A 17,635-nucleotide genomic window follows, 5' to 3' on the forward strand; every position below is an offset into this window, starting at 1 on the left:
TTGACATTGCTGTGTCAAAATTTATTCTCAGGTCATTCTCATTCATGAATTCATATCATTCCAATCTTGGGAAGTCGGTTTTGTTTTATTTTTCAAGTTCTATATTTCTGTAGTCTGGTTTATTTTCGTTTCCCGAAATAATCGCTATAAGACTTGATCGTTTGCATCGTGAAAGATAAGTAATATGGCTGAGCTGTTGTCAGTGCCCCTCAAAAAACCGAGTGATGTGGACATCATAAGTCCTTTAAAAAACTTGATTCAGTCAAGGTACAGCACAGCAGATAAACCTGAAGACTGTTCAGAAGCGATCAATGAGTTTTCCAAACTCAGGAGTAATGCCATTTGGAAGGCCTTTGAAAAATATGAGAGTTCACTGGACATTATTTATGGGTATGATTCATCCTTTTATTAACGGTTTTTTCGCCTTGAGTAACAATACAATGATATAATTACAGATACTACGATCAAATAGTTGCTCTAGAAAGTAAAATACCCCCTCAGGAGTTGCAGGTTCCCTTCAAATGGAAAGATGCTTTTGACAAAGGAAATATTTTTGGAACCAGGATGAGCCTAAGTATGTAAATTAATGTGTTAATCTAGTTGGTAGTGGGTTTTTACTGACATGATTCAATATAAATTGAATCATATGTCCAGGTTTGTGTTACTGGAATTTTATTAATTGTGGTGAAGGCACATCAACAATAAATACCCACATTCAAATTTAATTTTAATATGTATAATCATGGTTTGTCTTTTGAAAAAATTCATTGAAAATCAATCTGTATAGCATACTTCTTAGCAAAGAAAACATCTTCTAAAAATATACCGTTTCCAATTTAAGATAAGGCAATACTTCCCCAAATACTCTTTCTATTTTTTTGAAGAATTTCAACATGCGAGTTTGAAAAAATTATCCTCCTATCAATGCATGTACTGGATGTTCAGAATATTAACTAATTAGACCAGTCTCTGCTAAAAAATATCCCCCTTTCAATTACCAACTCTGTAACATGATTTGTTCTTTGAGTATTATCTTCATATTTGTATTATTTCCATTTCATCCATCTCTTTTGTATGCCTACTTGATTTCATTTCTTCACTGTGCTTTGTGTGTGTGCTCTTATTATTTGTATATTTCCATAGGATGCGTTTATTCTATCATTTTATTAATTTGTTATAAATATTATGTTACTTTTTGAGCTTCAGATGTCATTCTAATGGTAGTTGAGAAAGGATTCAGCATCAAACAGGTTTTTCTGTTTCTTTGAAATGCAGCTTCCATAAAATGTTCAGATATTTTTAACTATTTGGCAAATTATCTCCCTGAAAATGTTTATTGATTCAGAGATTACATGTTTAAAAAAAATCTATTTAAAATCTGTTTTTCCGTTAACCATCTGTCGCACCCCCTAGAAGTCGAAACTTGTGTGAGTTAAGAACTAACAAGGTCTGACCTTTTAACGTGTGATTCCTAACATGTAAAATATACAAATATATAATGAATATTTAGTAGTTACAGGGTAGTGAAATTAAATACTTGTAATTAGTAATGATTTTTTTATTTGACAAAATATTCTACATTATGAAGATAACCTTGGAAATTATTTATTTCAGTCATCATTTATTGATAGCAAAACATTACAATAACATGTGTACAGTCAATTAACAACAAATATATCGATACATAATCGGTAAATGAATAAATTACACTATTTTTGCTGGTAATGATTTCTGGAAAAAAATTGCAAAATTACTCAGACTTTCATAAGTTTTATTAGTAAATTATCAATTTGATGATAACCTTTTTGTAATTTTATTCTCATTTATCAAATTTCAAATTATTTCTCATAGCACTATTTCAAAACTGAAGATAGGTGACAGGCCCTTTGACCCGTAATTCACTATTGTAGCTCTGTAACTTTTAGTCTTCAAATATATTTTTGGTATCTCAAATTTGATGGGTGCAGGATGAGGAATGAACACACTTTTATTCACAAGCAAGGAATTGAAATATGGTGAAATTTGGCTTTTTTTTTTAACTAATAAAATTATCTCTTCGAAGAAGGAAGACAGTGAAATCAATGTGACATGAAAGACCTTTAAAAACATTTTCTCTATGAATGAGAATTCACTGATCTATTTGAATCTATTTTGGCTACATATTTTTGAATACTCATATTGACTTGTTTCATTCCTTATGGGGTATTTGAAATCAATGAAGTGTATTATTATTAAAAAACAAATAAAAATGAAATATACAATTCACCGTCAAATATTGAACGAGAAGAAACTTACAATTTTTGTTTTGCAAAGCATTTAATTTATAATTATGGAATGAACTCTTTTATGCCCTGGAGGAATTTATGTTATAATAGACTCTATATTGTCCTGTACTTTTTGTAATTTTATATTTATTTGTGTGTATTTGTGTTTTTATATGAGTGCTGCCAAATTCATATTTTTACTTCAATTTTGACTTGTTTTACACTTTATAGGATTTTTCAAATCAATGAAATTTATTTTCATCATTATTCTAATTAGAAACTACTTTTTGGCAAACACTGAAAATTCAGATGTAGCTTGTATGACAGAAATAAATTAGTTTTGATATTATCGTTCCTACTTACTATCTTGGAGATATTACTTTTAGCCATTCCTTCACTGAGCTATGAGAAAGTTTGTATACTCTACAACATTGCTGCTCTGCAGAGCGGAGTGGCTGCTATTCAAAGTGTTGAAAATGATGATGGATTAAAACTAGCTGCCAAGCTGCTGCAGGTAAATACAAAATTGCAGTTAGAACATATTTGTATATGATATATTTAGATAACACTTCATTGTGAAATTTTCACTAGACAGTTTACAAAACCACAATAATTGCAACATCTGTTTCATTTTCAGAGTATGAAAACAAGAAAGCTATTGTATAGCGAAACATGAAACAGTGTAGCAATCATTTGTGTTTTCGTGAACGGTTACATACATAATATTTGTTTCATATTATTTCATATTATTTCATTGGTGATCGATTGATGAATTTTTGTTGTAGCAATCTTCTGGAATATTCAATTACCTGAAATCTACAATAATGATTGCTATACAACAAGATCCCACTCCGGATTTGAACCCTGATACATTGGGAGCTTTGTCACAGTTAATGTTGGCACAAGCTCAAGAAGTATTTGTCCACAAAGCCATCCACGGTGAGTCGGATTATTTTTAAATGAAAAATATTATAGTGCAACTTTACTGTTATTAAATTTCAGGCAGTTAGTTTATACTTGTAGAATACCAGCAAATTGATTTGATACATATTTAACTTAAGTAAATTATATAATTTTCGAAGCTAATTATAATGACAAGTTTTCTTATCATAATTCATCTAACGAAATACTTATTTATACCTTTCGTTGTATCTCTAGTACAGGGGTTCCCAACCTTTTTGCACCTACAATACCACTTGATTTTTTGAGAAATATTGGCGTACCACCAGGCCTAAATATTTCAATAAACGTATAATATTTACTCTTCCAAAGTGTTCAAAGGCTTTTTTAAATAAATTCCTGAGAAAACTTCATATTTAATGGTTAGATATTTGTTTATTTATAACATGCTTATAATAAATGAGGAATAAAAAGATTAAAATGGTATTAATTTACAATTTTATTTATTACCCATAGGTCTAAAAACATACAAATAAAAATTATTTCAAAAAGTCAGAAAAAAATTAATCATCATACAAAATATACTTTTATAGTCTTTAGTGCGAAACTTGTTGTTGTTTGCCTGTGATTAAAATATCAACATTAGGAGTAATGAAACTTATCTCTTAAGTTCTCTTCAACGTTCATTCTGCTTCTATATTTATTTTTTATGTAGAAGAGTTCAGAAAATCCACTCTCACACAAGTAACTCGTAACAAATGGCCAGTGGTCAGTAGATAACTATGAATATTTCTTAGATGTTTAATATCTGTTTTTAATACATACTAACTGAAGGTTTTTGTTAATATGTACTATTTAAAAAAAATTCAAACATTTTTTCTGAATATAAAATAAAATTCAATTGTCTGCTCTGTTTAAAAATGATGTGTTAGTGAAAAGGAATTATTGAATCTCAAATCACTTTTTTAGATCATACTATTGGATATTACTTGTATTCTCAAATTTTCAGTGACTTTGATATTTTTTCTTCAAATTTTCATACTTTTCTTTATGAAAAACTTTGGTGGTTATGTTGGAGTCTATATCTTTCATATATGTGAAATTAATGAAAAAGAAGGGTTTTGACTTTCTACATTTCCATCTTTATATATAGAATCTTCCAAAGAATAGACAGATGAAAGATCCTATTATGGCAAAGTTAGCATCCACATGTGAAGATTTATATGCATTGTATAAAGATGGAAGATTAGAAAGCTAAAACTTTTCTTTCCCAAAACTTAATCTCTCTTAAAAATATCCCCCTTCCAATTTTAAGAAATATAATTGTTACTTTCACATACCTGATTACTAGTAATACTTTGTTGCAGTATTTTGATTTTAATTTTTTTTAAATACTTGTGAAAGCTACCAATTCAAATATTCATGTTTTCTGTTTTCTTTATCCCAGTATTCATTTGTTCATTTACCTTCACTTTTTAAGTTAAAGTTTGTTGATTTCTCTCCTGTATCATATTTTGGGAAATAAATCAGTCAATCAAACCTTTCAAACAAAAGAATACAAATTCTACCATTGTATAGTTTTACTACAAGTTACACACAAAGTAAAGGGTAAATAATTCATGCATCCATATAAAAATCTTGAAAATTTTCAACTAAAAATGATTGAGTTTTGACTATCAAAAGACTACAATTGATATAAAATACAGTAAATAAAATTGTTTACAGATAACATGAAAGATGCCATTGTGGCAAAGTTAGCATCCACTTGTGAAGATTTGTATGCAGAATGTCTGAAAACTTTTCAAAGGGAAAACTTGAAACACATTTGGGACAAGGACTGGATACCTATGGTAAAGGATATTGAAGATTGTTTAAGTAGTAATTTTTTTATTGAAAATTTTAGGCTCAAGTTTGTGATACCATTTACTCAATTTTAAATTTTCCAGATTGCTGGCAAACAAGCCGCTTTAGGGGCTGTTGCAGAATTGTACCAAAGCCTCGTGTGCAAAGCAAATAAAAGTGTTGGAGAGGAAATAGCCCGGTTACAGGTAAAATTCAAAATAAAAATCATCCAACAATTAGTGATAAACATAAATATTGATTTGTTGTGTTCTTTACTTTGATCCACAATGAAGTGTATTTTTATATCAAATGGAAATTATGCTGTAGCGATCCAGTGAAATGTTTAAAGCCTCCCAGTCTCGATGTGGAAAGACTCTATTTGGAGATCTTGTGACTAAAGTTGAAAGGAATTTGGCAGAAGCAAAAAAAGATAACGATTTCATTTATCACGAAAGGATACCTGATATCAAGGCGGTAGCACCCATTGGAAAAGCTCAACCTGCAAAAGTGTTACAAGTTGCTCATCCTATGAGCCAAAATTTCAAGGGTAAGAACATGTAACTATAAATGAATAAAACAAAAATTAATTAAAACTTACAGACCTATTCAGCGAATTGGTTCCTGTTGCTGTCCACCAAGCATTGGCTTCGTATGATGTGAGGAAAACCGAAATTGTAAATACTGAAATAACTAAGCTGAGAGAATCTACTCAGTTGTTGAACGGTTTACTGGCCAGCTTAAACCTTCCGGCAGCCATTGAAATAACGGGAGGTGGGAATGAAGTACCGCCTTCTATTCTGGAGAAATCAAATACTGTAATTTCGTTGGGAGGTATATCTGAGTTGGAAAGAATGATTAATGAGTTACCCGATTTGCTGAAGAGGAATCGGGATATATTGGATGAGGTGAGAATTTATGGTTCATATCACTTGTTTCAAATGATTTTATTTGTCTTGGTCTTCATTGTAAACTTTCCTATTCTTGAGACTATTTTTTTTGAATTCTTCCTAACTCACGGAGATACAACATCTACGCCCATTTAGGTTCCATCAGGGGTACCACAGGGATCCCATGTGGGCCCACTGCGGTTCAATTTGTTTGTATCGGACATAGACTTTGTTTTCAAATATTCAGAATTTCTTATGTTTGCGGATGATCTCAAACTTTATCTAGCAATTACTTGCCGAGAAGATGCTGAATTAGTTCAAAAAGATCTCGAAGCTTTTTCCATGTGGTGTAGAAATAATTAGTTAGATATAAACATTGATAATTGTCAAATCATTATGTTCGCTAAAATTAGAAGTCCAATATTCTTTGAATATACATTGAATAATATAGCTAAAAGAGAAATATTCATTCGTGATCTGGAAGTTAAATTTGATAGCCAAATTAATTTTAAACTTCAAGTATCAGAAATTGTGCCAAAAAATCTCAAAATGCTAGGTTTTGTGTTGGGAATTTCTACTGATTCTTCAATTAAAACAAAAAAAAAAAACAAAAAAGATTTTATTTCTGACCGGGATATTATAAGCTTATATCGTCATAGTTACGCTATCAATAAAGAGGGTCATAACTCCCTTGGGACATTATAGATTTTATAATTCCCTCTACCTTTCACAAGTAAAAATAAATAGAAATGAAAACTGAACCATATTTTATTTATTCACGTCATTACAAATAATAAATGTACAATTTTGAAATGTTCTCTGAAAATTACTTCCGCCACTGGAAACAATTTCTTCTTTTGTATGGCTGGAGCTTCTGTTCACTACAGTCGAGGTACCTGCCTCTTCTGATGACAAAGTAGACAACATACGCGCCGTTTTATTTCTCAATTCGATGCTATCCTCCAAATACCCCTCCGCCACCGTGGAACTTTTCCAACCTCCGTGTCTTTTTAAGTTAGTCATAGTTGCTCCTGCATTGGCTAGAGCAGTAGCAGAAGTGCGACGAAGGCAATGTCCCGTATAGGAAGATGAGTTTGGCAATCCTAAATACATTGCGATTTTGCTGGGGATTTTCCCAAACATGTTTTTTCCAATTGGCTGAGATGTACATTTATTTTGTCGGAAGCTCAAAAAAAATCGTTCAATACCTTTAGGACGCAAAGACATATAAAGTCTTAATAAGGGCAAAGCGGAGAACTCTTTTTCATCCACAACTGTAAATTTCTTCGATACACCAGTTTTACTTTCCGGTACGTTCACTACCATAACGGAATCCCGGTCCTCTATATCCGATATCTTCATATTCAAAAGTTCCTGACTTCTGCATCCTCCAAAATAACCCATAATCAAAACAACCTATAACAAAAAAAAGGAAATAAATACACACAAAAAGGAAAATAAGAAAAAAATTACCTTATGCAATAAATGAATATCATTAGGAGCGTTCTTTAGGAATCTGATAACATCTTTAGGAGATAAAACAGCAGACTTTTTCGGCTTATAACTCTTACTCTTCCGTTTCAAAAAAGCCTGTAGTTCATTGAACTTGGTGATATCTCGTTTCTCATGTATAGTCACCATCGATTTTAGCATTGACCATTTAGTCCATAAAGAATTCGGACTATACGTTTCTGACTGAAACGAATAAACACAATTACTACCAAATCTACCGAAAAACAGAAAATTCCTTACCAGTTCTTGAAAATATACCAGAAATACAGTTTCAGTGACATCTTTTGGCATAACATTTTTCCGTGTCAGCCAGTCCAGATATATCTTGTATTCTTTTTGGTATACGGCTTCACTTTTCGATGGAATTAATGATTCTCTTGCTTGTTCAGCTTTTTCCAAAATATCCTCCATTATATTTGGGGTAGAAAACACGTTTTCACCGCAAACACAGCTTGATAACAAAGTTCTGTTTATAAACAAGTAACATAGCAACAACCTAGCAACAAGAAAACTCTACTATAATCAACGGTACCTGATTCAAATATACCGGGAAGGTAATGAATTGGTACATTTTTCCGTTTCAAAAATGAACAAAATTTTATTGAAATCGGTCAGAAATAAAATTATCTATGTACCACGGGAATTAATGAGCCTTAATAACCTCAGGCAATTGCTGTCCCTCGGGCCAGAGGCCCTCGGGACGCAAACTTTGCCATCGGTAATTAAGGCCCTCCTAATTCCCTTGATACATAAATAACTATTATATTGTGCTTTTATAAGATCCATTTTTGAATATTGTTCATTTATATGGGACCCATACTATAATGTAAATATTGATTTGATTGATTATGCTCATTGATTTGATTGAAAAAAAATTCTTAAGGAATTGTGCTTTTCACTTTGGTATTCAACAAAATGAATATGAGTTCAGTCAACTCTTAACCAAGTTAAATATAAAATCATTAGAAGATAGCAGAATTTCTATGAACTTGAGTTTCCTCATTTTTCATATACATTTTTTCCATACCAATTATGCTTTGAACAGTCCGATTCCTCGTATTTTGAAGCTGGGAAATCAATATCATAATAACTTAGATCTGTCTAATGTATCACTTCAGGTCTTTAAAAATCAATTGAAAAGGCTATAGCGTTTTCGAAGCTTTTCTTTACCTTACCATTTACTTTGTAAGTACCAGATTTGTTGATTCTTTTTCCTTGTAAGTACCAGAACTGTTTCATCTTTTAGTAATGTAGTCACTATACATAACAATTTATTAATATTTTGTATTTCACACTTCGCTAAAAGTTTTGTAAAATTGTAAATTGTAATGCAGACATCAGACATGAGCATTCAAAAATACTTTGTAGTTCTTCACACTTTATTAAATATGTTTTTGTAAATAGGCTTTGCCGTTGAATAAATAAATAAATATACAATGTGGCTACCAGAAATTCTGTACTTGATTGGTTCCAAAATGATTTTTGCATAAGAGAGAGATAAAAGCAATTTCTTCATGTGGAGGAAATTAGTAGGTAAAAATGTTTACGTTGACCAGTAATTTTCTTTTTATATTCAAAAAACTCATCATTTTTGTTGATGATGCATCCTTGATTCAGAAAATAATTTGGAAGAAATGAAATTTAATATGCTCTAAGATATTGACTAAATATTATGTAGTATAACATATTACAAATTATTTTGGGCTCTGCATTGATGAAAATTCATCATGAGGGAGAACCCTGAGGTACCCTCAGGTACCCTCAGAGGTACCTCAGGGTTCTCACAGCGCTCCTATGTTATTCAATATCTTTATTAACGACATTGTTGAATGTTTCCATCATACTGATTTTTTGATGTTCGCAGATGATCTCAAAGTTTTCATGCCAATAAGATCACTATATGATTCAACACTAATGCAAGATGACCTAGATAGATTGGTTACATGGTGCTCCGAGAATAATTTACAGTTGAATATCGCAAAATGCTGTTTCATAAGTTTTTACAAAAGAAATGAAAAATTTGATACTTCTTATGTAATTAATGGTCATGGATTATCTTATGTTTCGTCTGTGAAGGACCTGGGTGTTTTTTTTGATGAACAACTTCAATTTTTAGACCACTTGAACTATATTGTGGTAAAGGCGGCAAAATGTCTTGGATTTATTCTACGACATGGTGAACATCTGTCCCTTCAAGTCTTAAGGATAGTTTACTTGTCTCTGGTAGTATCAATATTAGATTATGGCTCAATGATACGGTCTCCATTTTATGACAATCACAATCTTACTCTTGAAAGAGTTCAAAACAAATTCCTAAGATTTTGTGCTCATAGAATGAGTATACCTGTTATTGACCATGATTATAGCAACATTTTAGAAATCCTTAATCTCAATCTGTTGAGAAAAAGGAGGGAAAACTTTGATCTAATTTTCATATACAAGTTATTGAATGGCTTAATTGTTGCTCCTGAAATTCTAGAAAATATTAATTTCAATGTCCCAAACAGAATTCTAAGGTACAGCGATTTGTTTCACTTACGGTTTCATTCTACAAATTACGGCTTACATAACCCTGTTGATCGTACACTTCGACTTATTAATGAAAGAAAATTGGAAGTAACTGGTATATCTCTCAGCAAATTCAAAAACAATCTCTTAACTGCATGGTAGTATTATGATATATATTTTATAATAACTTAAGTTAATGTAATGTAGTATATTACTTTATTATATAATTGTTAATTTTATTCTCAAATGGGGGTGATCCCGTAAAATAAATAAATAAATATAAAAAGTATATGCGAAAGAATAAGACATTTAAAAGGTTTTTGTTTTTCATTGGTTCATTTAAAACTGCCATATTTGCAGCATCAAATGTTCTTAAATCACTGAAAATACTGCAGTATAAAGTTATAAAATGTATTTGCGAAATAAATTATAAGAAACCAACCATTAATTTATATAAACCGATAAATGCATTAGACATATCAATGTTGTTAAAACTCAAACTTTGCCAAAATCTAAAAAATGTATATTCTGTTAAGAACTTCTATATTCCATACATATATTGTTTAAATATTTTTTGTTAACATTCTACTGTTCTTTTTCATGTTGATAATTTTACCCCTTCTCTCTTCCCAATTTTCAAAATCTTTCTTTCATTTTAGACTGATAGGATGCTGTCTGAAGAAAAATCATCTGACGATACACTGAGACAGCAATTCAAAGAAAAATGGACCAGAACTCCTTCTGAAAAACTGACAGAAGTATTCAGATCTAATTCGGCCAAGTACAGGCAGATCATTAACAATGCCGTTCAGGCAGACAAAGTGGTACGTGACAAGTTCGATTCTCACAAACGTGGTATGGAATTGCTTAGCAACGGACCAGGAGCTATTGAAAGTGCACTGCCCAGTGGTAATTCTGGAAGTGTAGGAAATTCTTCGGCCGTACAGACTCTGAGGCAATTGATGGAGGAGGTGAGTTGGTTCATACTAAGCCTAGTATATTTACCTGTAAGATCCCATGAATTCACTGACTAGAAGTAAAAATAAACAAATCATACTGTTTTTAGGAATAGCAAAAGTATTTGCTACCTGTTTCAATCAGCTGCGACAATGTAACATTCTAGGAATTGGTACTGATGAAAGTATTATCAATATATAAATAGTATACACATATTAACCTCTAAAATTGAACTTTTGGAACTAATAGTATATTTTCTAATAGTTATGTTAATATTGTAAAGGGCATTTAGTTTCTTTCTAAAAATGGAAAAGAGAATTCAGTGGAAAGAAGGTTAAAAATCATGCTTTAGGCATTATTATTCTTGTTGATGTTAAGGACTTATACTTCTGATATTGAATTGATGGATGTAGCCGTTACTACGTGGTAGGAAATCATATTGAAGAAAAGAGAAAAGAAACTTTCTATGTTTTTCACCACTTTTATTTGTAACTAACGTTACTGCAGTTTCGTTCTATACGGACATTTTCAGACTTATACAATAAAAGTTTATACAATAAAAGTTTGAAAATGTATAGGACAAAACTGCAGTAACGTTAGTTACAAATTAAAGTGGTAAAAAACATAGAAAGTTTCTTTTCTCTTTTCTTCACTTCTGATATTGTTTTTGGTAATGCTGCGTTTATTTGTTTTCGTCTGTGTTCATTTTCATACAAATTGAAAATTATTTAGTCAGTATAAAAACCAATATTTCAAATACATTTCGATATTATCTTTTGGTACAAGTAATACTGAATATTGATGATTATTATTTATTTCATAATATTTCAATTTTCAGTGAAAATGTAATACTTTATTATCATTGTGAAGCACACCGAAGATTTTTAATTTTTGGACAGAGTTTAAAATGCTATAAATTGAAATAGGTAATATAATATAAAGATTTTTGCACTTAGTAACTCAACCCTCTTGATAAAAAACTGAATTATCATCTACTTCAGATGTTATGCAGATTTTCACAAAAACCAAATATATTTTTATGTAAGTAAAATTTTTATATAAAAATGTAGTTTCATGGGTATGTAGCAGAATAAACATAACATAATTTTGTTTATATATACATGGATTTTAAAACTAGTTATCAACATCAATACTAACTTGAAAGTAAATATTTAATAAATGTGACCAACTTAAAAAATAAGGAGTAAAGGTGAAAAATTTGACACTATTCAATGGAGACTTCAACTAGTTTGTTTAAATAACTGTATTTTTCAACATAATACATTGAATTGGAATTTTATTTCTTTTTAAAAAAATAGTTATTACACTCTTTGATTCAATATGCTGTTTCCTTATCAAACCATAGTCTTGACCTCTTGCATTTAGTAAAATGTAAAAATTATTGGTTTTGTGAAAAATAAACCTCAAAAATGAATAAGTCACCGGACAGAATGGCAAATATAAAATGAAACTAAATATCCCTCTTTATGTTGATTTTATCAGGTTGAAACAATCAAAGCCGAAAGAGAAACCATCGAGTCAGAGCTGAAAAGTGCTACAACTGACATGAAGGACACTTTCCTTAATGCTCTAGCTAAAGATGGTGCTATTAACGAGCCCGCAATTTCATTTGAAAATCTGGGAAAGTCGTATGGCGATCTTCAAAGACAAGTGACAGAGAGCATCCAGAAGCAAGCTCCGTTGATTGAGAAAATCCAAGTAAGGGATCAACTTTGTAATATTGCTTTTTAAAATTAATTATTGATATAACTGTGATTTGTTTTACAGTCAGCTAATGCTCAGTTCATCTCTGAAAGGGGATCTTCTGCAGATGGAAGAGATACCATGATGTGTTCTCTCGCGTCAGCTCATGACGCATTCAGGGATTTGCAGAATAACTTGAAGGAAGGAACTAAGTTCTACAACGATTTGACGCAGGTATATTATTATTCATAAATTTTTCGAATCTCCAAATTGAATTTATTGTATTTATTCTAATATTCGTTGTGGTTGCAGATGTTGGTGACGTTCCAGAATAAAGTGACAGATTTCTGTTTTGCAAGAAAAACTGAAAAAGAGGAATTACTCAAGGATCTTACTCAAGAATCTAGTAGGCAAGCTCTGCCTTCTACACCTTCCACCCCAAGTTACCATTCAGGTATAATAATTTTTTATTCATCATGGTTGTTGAACTGTTGTTTGAGTCGATTTAGACATTATCGTCCTTGTCTCTGTTTTGGTTTTAGTATCTAGAAATTAAATGTGTGTGTGTATTTTTCACATACACAAATGAATAGAAGTTTCCCAAATTTTTTTATATAAATATGGAGAAGTAGAAAGCAAAAAAACTTTTTTCCCAAAAACTAATCTCTCCCAAATAAGATTTCTCCTTTTTATTTAAACGGAAGTTCCTATGGCTGGGAATAAAACCAAATAACTGTATGGTCGGTCGGTCGGTCGGTAGCCGGGCAGTTTGATGTGGGTGTTTTGTTCACTCAGTCAATCGGCCGATGTGTGAGTTGATGGTTCAAGCCCCAGACTGAACGCTCGATTTTCACTTGCTATCGTACAACCCGTGTTAGGAATCACACGTTAAAAGGTAAGACCTCGTTAGTCCTTAGCTAGCACAAGTTTCGACTTCTGAGGGTTGTCGTTCATAGGTGTGCGATAGCTAGTTAACGGAAAAAACATATTTTCTTTTTAAACATATTACTGAAGTTTTATCCCAACATCAAACCGTTATTTTAACACCTCGACACGTATTTCGATCACCAAGTGATCATCTTCAGGAGGAAGATTAATCTTCCAGATTAAACTCCAGTGGAAGGAAGCAGTATATTGATTGACCATATAGTTACCAATTCTTCAAGGTCATCTGAATTGTCAATAATCAACTATGTTTTGAGTGATCATAAAATGCAAATATTGGAAATTGAAGTGAGAGTAAATAGAAAAAAAAGAGTATATTTCAAAAATTTTGGTTGAATTCAACGAAAACAATATCGAAAAAAACCTTGTGAATCTCTATGAAGAATTTTCAAAATCAAATATGTTAGATGTTGATAGCATTTACGATAAAAATGAAGAAGTTTTTCAAAGGAATAGGTCTGAAAAATAAATCATATCGGAAATGAACAAGTAAATATGAATTAATGGTAATATTAAAAAATTTATGAAAATCAAGAGACAACTATGTTGCCTAGTAAAAGAAAACTCCGTCTTGGGAGAATATTTATCATTACAACTTTTTATGATGCACTGTTTGGATCCTTTGGTGTAGTATGAATATTACTGGAGTTTTTTCCCAACACCAAATCGTTATTTTTAACACCTCGACACGTGTTTCGATCACCAAGTGATCGTCTTCAAAGAGGAAGATTTAATCTTGACTTGGTGATCGAAACACCTGTCGAGGTGTTAAAAATAACGATTTGGTGTTGGGAAAAAACTCCAGTAATATTCATTACAAGTTTTATAATAAACTGTTAAGGAAACAGTTAAACATGTGAAAAAACAGTTATTGAAAGCTTTTATTTAACTTGACTTGTATGTATTTTAACAAATCTTGCAAGTTTAATTTGACCCACTTCCCGGTATACGATTGACCTGAAATTTTGCATGCTGGTCCAGAACCGATGACAATGCATGTTAATCATAAACGTGACCTGATGCTGCTGCCAGGATCGGCTCCGTAAGAGAGATCTCCTCAGCGGTAAATAGCAGGGACACGAAATTTTGTATACGCATTCGTTTATGATAGGCAGTTGGTAGACACACCATGAAATAGATGCCACATCCAGGGTTGGCTTCAATAAAAAAAATATATTTCTAGAAAAAAATTAAATCAAGCTCTTACCTCTAAATACCTACTTCCCGACTCTACAAAGAAGACAATAAATGGTGTAGTAAGTAGGTTGTAAGAACCCATATTTATTTGCATTGTAAAAAAATATTATCTACCACCCTCTAAGTTCCCAGAGTAAGAGGGTCCATCACGCAATGTGAGCAACAGGCACAAGAGGCATACCATGACTTGTGTAATTTGGTGAGATGGGCATCATTAGCATTGGTCTGCAGTCTAGGAGAAGGAAATTTCCAAAATCAAACCCGGAACGGTGTTTCGTCAGGCAAGAGTAAGCTCTAATCTGAAAAAAGTGGCGCATCTTTCACCAAATTACCACTTAAGTTAAGGTGAGACCGTGCCGAGGACCAAGTGGCATCAGGGTGTAAAATGATGTCGTGAACGTACCACCTCAGGGCACCGGAGCGCACCCTGTTGTATATTAGCTCTTACCCTGCTAAACAAGCTCTGGGAGGAGGACGAGGTATCTACCTACTTCTATAGAATATATTTTATCGTAATAATAGTTTCCCCCGTTCCTTAAGTTTTTCTGTTGAAGGACTCTCCGTTTTTATAGATGGACTTTCGTATTGATCGATAGCTATCGATTGAAACTAAAAAATATAAAATAAAATAATGATAACAAAACTTTTTAAACAGGCTTTTATTCAAATGCCCTCAAAAGATCAAAATAAAATTTTAAATCACATTAACCACATTCATTTATGACTTTACAGAATTGAAATTATAATAAAAGCTTGTCGCGATAATTTCAATTTGTAATTGAAATTTTGTAACTAGGTAGGCACCTACTGTACTTGTAAGCAATTCATAATGTTTGTAATTAAATAAAAGTGCCGTGAATGCTTAAAATGTGGAACTTTAACCTTGAATAACTTTTTTGCACACATAGGATTTATTGGGTTTGAAATTTATTGCAGTGCCTAGTTGATCTGTCAGAATATTTCTTGATTTAAATTTCATCTGACTTAATATGTAGAGATTTCATCTGACTTAATACGTAGAGATTTCATCTAGGCATCGCGACAAGTTTTTATTATAATTTCAATTCTGTAAAGTCATAAATGAATGGGGTTAATGTGATTTAAAATTTTATTTTGATCTTTTTAGGGCACTTAAATGAAAGCTTATTTTAAAAGATTTTTTTATCATCATTTTATTTGAAAAGGAGTTTGCAGAGTTAACACCAAAGTCAACATGGAGGACCATCAACTCAATTATAAATAAAAGTAAAGAGAAGAAGACACTACTGAAATTTGTGAGAGTTTCAATGATCATTTCGTCAAAATTGGTTCAAAACTATCACCCACCATTGTGACTATTGAGAAAATGAAAAGAATGAGTTATCCAAAATCAATTTATTTGAAGCTAGTAATGTGTGGTGAGATAGAAAATATGATGAGTTGAGTACAAAAAAGCCACTGGATTTGATACTATTACAACCAAAATTATAGAGACAGTTGAATCAGAATTCAATCAATCACTGTACTTTATTGTCTAAGAAAAAAATCTTATTGACAAAGCATATGAAAACAATACTATTACACAAAATAACATACACACATATATATATATATATATATATATATATATATATATATACATATACATATATAACACATATATGCACATATATACACACACATACATATATGAAATACAAGTTATCAAGTAATTATAAAGAAAAATAAAAATAACAGGTGCAGACAAAATAAAAATATAATAAAATATAATAGTCGAAGTTATGTAAAATTTCCAGAACTGTAAAAAGTTCAAAAAATAAAACCTATATCAAAAGCTGGTCTCAAAGCCTGTCTTCAAAATATTTGACCAAGCTGTAATACGCTTTTAAGAGCAAAAGTTCTTTTACACAGTTATGGAATACGGAATTGTGGTAAAATTCCTCAAAAATTGAAAATTGCCAAGGTTTTGCCAATTAAAAAAAAAGATTATAGACTTATTTCTGTTTTACCTTGAGAGATAAATGTATACAGATTATTGAAATACTTGGAATTCATTTATTTCTCGTGTCCAAATCGATATGGCTTTCGAAGGTCTAGTAATACAGAATGTGCTGCTCTGGTTATGATCTCTAATATTCAGTCAGAATTAGATGTGCTTAAAAAATATGAACTTTTGTCATTAGACTTCTGTAAAGCTTTTCATACTGACAATCATGAAATTTTGTTTAACAAATTATTTGTTAGTGGTATTACAGTCAATGCATTTTTATGGTTTCAATATTATTCAAATGATAGTAAGAATTGTGTTTCTTTGGAAAATAATAATATTTCATTAAAGACAATATTTGTGGAGTACCCCATCTTTCTGGAAAATAAATCGTCAAAATGGCCGCCTATGACAGTTTGGGTGAAGATATCTCTTACAAAACTTTCAATTGTTGCATAAAAACAAAAGTGAAAGTGGTGGTATGTGTTTCCTGTGGAAAAGTCTTCCATAGGAGTTGTCTGGAACGTGTTAAAAATTGCAAAGTTGTAGATAAAACACGCGTTATTTGCTGCCAAGATCTTGAAGATTCGTTCAAAAGTAAGTCTTTGGATCTGACAAATGAAATTATTACCGATGAAATCATGAAATATTTGAAAAATGAAATAGTTCTCCTAAAATCAATCATAAAAGAGAAGGATGAAAAATATGCAGATGTGTTGTGTTGACAAATGTCTCTTGAGCGAAAAAAATAGTATAAAACCCATCTTTACAAAACACCACAAGGAATGTTCTCAAAAACAAAGAGATACATCTACAAAAAATGTTAATGAGGATAAAAACATTCGAGTTGAAAAACCCCAAATTGGTATCAGCAGCGAGAATAAAAAGGATATTATTTGGAGCCCAGCAACTTATCACTTAACTGGAAAGCCCACTGTCGACAATTGATTTTC

General features: G+C 31.3%; 2 protein-coding genes across 3 annotated transcripts in view; one reads left to right on the plus strand and one right to left on the minus strand.

The window, feature by feature from the left end:
* Positions 1 to 17,635, plus strand: part of ALiX (programmed cell death 6-interacting protein-like protein AliX) — a 23,967-nt gene continuing 6,332 nt past the window's right edge. The window contains exons 1-12 of the mRNA XM_074182844.1: positions 1 to 390; positions 456 to 574; positions 2,651 to 2,778; positions 3,050 to 3,203; positions 4,890 to 5,014; positions 5,111 to 5,212; positions 5,334 to 5,553; positions 5,607 to 5,911; positions 10,573 to 10,884; positions 12,374 to 12,589; positions 12,659 to 12,808; positions 12,887 to 13,028. Coding sequence (XP_074038945.1) covers positions 185 to 390; positions 456 to 574; positions 2,651 to 2,778; positions 3,050 to 3,203; positions 4,890 to 5,014; positions 5,111 to 5,212; positions 5,334 to 5,553; positions 5,607 to 5,911; positions 10,573 to 10,884; positions 12,374 to 12,589; positions 12,659 to 12,808; positions 12,887 to 13,028 — 2,179 coding nt within the window. The 5' untranslated portion in view covers positions 1 to 184. The remainder of the gene's footprint in view (positions 391 to 455; positions 575 to 2,650; positions 2,779 to 3,049; positions 3,204 to 4,889; positions 5,015 to 5,110; positions 5,213 to 5,333; positions 5,554 to 5,606; positions 5,912 to 10,572; positions 10,885 to 12,373; positions 12,590 to 12,658; positions 12,809 to 12,886; positions 13,029 to 17,635) is intronic.
* On the minus strand, positions 6,644 to 8,166 carry LOC141485672 (uncharacterized). 2 transcript variants are annotated; one of them, XM_074182847.1, is made up of 3 exons: positions 7,646 to 8,166; positions 7,367 to 7,588; positions 6,644 to 7,309 (listed from the first exon to the last, which is right to left on the minus strand). In XM_074182847.1, the coding sequence occupies exons 1-3, from the start codon at positions 7,814 to 7,816 to the stop codon at positions 6,662 to 6,664; spliced, it is 1,041 nt and encodes a 346-aa protein (XP_074038948.1). In that variant the 5' UTR covers positions 7,817 to 8,166; the 3' UTR covers positions 6,644 to 6,661. The 2 variants fall into 2 exon arrangements, with proteins under 2 accessions (XP_074038948.1, XP_074038947.1); XM_074182846.1 differs by having other exon boundaries at positions 7,367 to 8,166.

This window comes from Leptinotarsa decemlineata, unplaced genomic scaffold (genome assembly GCF_025532065.1).
Source record: "Leptinotarsa decemlineata unplaced genomic scaffold, Ldec_3_MD MMD2_tig00026330_RagTag_RagTag, whole genome shotgun sequence".
NCBI classification, from domain to species: domain Eukaryota; kingdom Metazoa; phylum Arthropoda; class Insecta; order Coleoptera; family Chrysomelidae; genus Leptinotarsa; species Leptinotarsa decemlineata.

Excerpts from the sequence above, each read along its gene's own strand:
- LOC141485672 (XM_074182846.1), bottom strand. The coding sequence starts at position 7,816 with ATGGAGGATATTTTGGAAAAAGCTGAACAAGCAAGAGAATCATTAATT. Across the intron at positions 7,310-7,366 it reads ATATTCATTTATTGCATAAG|GTTGTTTTGATTATGGGTTA; the intron begins GTAATTTTTTTC and ends TTTTTGTTATAG.